The 2,438-nt window shown below is 28.9% G+C and overlaps 1 protein-coding gene across 1 annotated transcript; it reads right to left on the reverse strand.

Moving 5' to 3' along the window:
* Positions 1 to 598: 598 nt before the first annotated feature.
* On the reverse strand, positions 599 to 2,173 carry LOC124370431 (deoxyuridine 5'-triphosphate nucleotidohydrolase-like). Its single transcript, XM_046828716.1, has 2 exons — positions 1,858 to 2,173; positions 599 to 894 (listed from the first exon to the last, which is right to left on the reverse strand). The coding sequence occupies exons 1-2, from the start codon at positions 2,051 to 2,053 to the stop codon at positions 599 to 601; spliced, it is 492 nt and encodes a 163-aa protein (XP_046684672.1). The 5' UTR covers positions 2,054 to 2,173.
* Positions 2,174 to 2,438: the final 265 nt, after the last annotated feature.

Genomic DNA, 2,438 nt, shown 5'->3' on the forward strand with positions numbered 1-2,438 from the left:
ATATAAGTACATTCAACAACAATGTTAAATTTTAATGCTTCATATTCATTTAGTAAATTTAATATCAACTGTTTTATTTCTTCTTTAGAAACTTGTAAAATTAAACAAATATCTTTTAAATTTTTGTCTTGGTTTTTCAAATAGTACGTTTTTAAAATACCTTTAAACGCATTTTCAATTTCTATAAATTTATAATTTGGACATACTAATTTTAATCTGTGTTTTTTTTCGTTTTAAATTGGGAACTTCTAATAATTTATTTTCATCAGAAGATAATGATGATGATGATGTAGATGGTGATAGAGAATAATTATTTTCCTGTTCTAATTCCATGAGCTCTTCTTCTTCATTATTATCAATGTTCATTGGTTCAGAAACAAAAGTATGTTTTCTTTTTTTTAAATGGTAGAAAAGATTCCATTATTTATGATCTGAAAAAAAAATAAAAATAATTATTTTAATCCTGTTGATCCAAAACCATTTTCATCTCTACTAGTTTTTTTCTAACACACTGTTTTTAGTAACCTCCTCAATATCAGGCCAAACTATTCGCTCGCAAATTAATTGAGCTATTCTATCACCAATTTCTACACTGAAATTATCGTTTGATAAATTGAAACAGCACTATTCCTACGTTTCCTCTATAATCTGGATCAATAACTCCAGCACCTACATGTATACCGTTTTTTAAAGATAGACCTGATCTCGGCGCTATTCGACCATAACACTCGTCTGGTAATACTATCGCAATATTTGTTTTTACTAATTTACGATCCCATTTTTTTATAACTACATTTTCTCCACTTCTTAAATCAAAGCCCGCAGCTAATGGTGAACAACGTTCGGGTGGAAATCCATTTTCCGACAGTCGAATAAATTTTAGAGTGTTACTAGCTGAAAAAATAATAACTAATTAATTAATATAGAAAATTATTGTAAAATCAATAAGGACATAGTAAGCCTAAAAATATTTAAACAAACTCTACTTAACATTTAGTACGATTTGTCTTTTTTATCAAATGTAACTGTTTCTTGTTTTACACTGTCCATTTTTAACATGTTTTTGACCAACAGACGTTAACACATTGTTAATTTACTTCAAACTTTCTTTTGTCTTCTGGATTTTTTTTAACGTCTAATAAAAAATAGCCTTTTTTCGATACTTTTTTGCCAGTATTGTTTTTTCACTTTTACATTTTTTTCAAATCTTTAACATCGGTGATTTCAATTTTAATTAAATGAGTACCAGTCTCGCCAGGTGTTGATATTTTTCTTTTTTGATCGCCAGACTGGTACTGTAAATGTTGTGATATGAATAAGGATTTATTATTTTTATGGTTAAATAATTTAGCAAATTTGTCAACCTCATCATCGTCATCATCAAAGTTTAGTTGATCTGAATCAGACGAATAATCACTTTTTGGTCTTTTAACTCCTTTTCTCAATTTTTTACTCTCTTTTTGTTCAGTATTACCTTCTAATTCTATTAATCTACTTCTTCCGATATCCTGAATCTTTTGTACAATATTTAGTGGAAACGAAACATTAGTAACATTTTTTAATACATCATCAAAAATACTTAATAACATGTCATACGTGTGCTCTTCTTTATAAATAATAAACCTGTTTATCTGCAGATAAGTCATTATTTTCTACTAGGTAATATTTAGTCAAAGAATCACATAAGTTTTGAAAAATAAATAGCAGTTGTACTGCTATAGGGTTCATGCAAATGTCTTTTGATTTTTTCAGTTGACTAACCAATTGTTCCCAACTATCCAAACTTCGAAAACCCAATCATCCATAAATTTTCTATAATCTGTGTCAATGTTAAGAAACTCATCATTGCTGACGTACCGAAAGATGAAGAAGTAGACGGTTGTTGTGTCAGCTGCTGTTGCTGTTGCTGTTGCTGTTGCTGTTTCTGTTGCTGTTTCTGTTGCTGTTGCTGTTGCTGTTTAAGTGGTGGAGGTGGAGGAGTACTTAGAAGCTTACGTAGTATTGAAGAATGCTCTTCGGATTGTGTCAAGTCAACGACTGTTTCAGAATCCATTTCTAAAACACAAAATTAAAATCGTTAATAATCAATACAAAAGAAATTTAATATTTTTTAAATTACAAAATTTAAAATGCACTGTTTTCATCTATTTAATAAAACCAAATTAATACTAGTTTAACACAATTTGTAAATAATTTACCAATAGTTAGTTTTGGAAAAACAATATATTTTTCAAAAAACGTAGAAAAATAATGGAACGTAATTGTATGAAATACATACCTGTATATTAGAAGTGTCTTGGAAAGCATGAACAGAACACTGTTGGGTAAAACTTCCTCCTCAGCTTATAAAGAAACCTCAAGGCTGTATCACACGTTGCATAACTACACTTGTTTACTTTACACGCACTTCGTTGAATCCATTACCATAGTGAATAAAT

This window comes from Homalodisca vitripennis, unplaced genomic scaffold (assembly GCF_021130785.1).
Source record: "Homalodisca vitripennis isolate AUS2020 unplaced genomic scaffold, UT_GWSS_2.1 ScUCBcl_178;HRSCAF=1515, whole genome shotgun sequence".
Lineage (NCBI taxonomy): Eukaryota > Metazoa > Arthropoda > Insecta > Hemiptera > Cicadellidae > Homalodisca > Homalodisca vitripennis.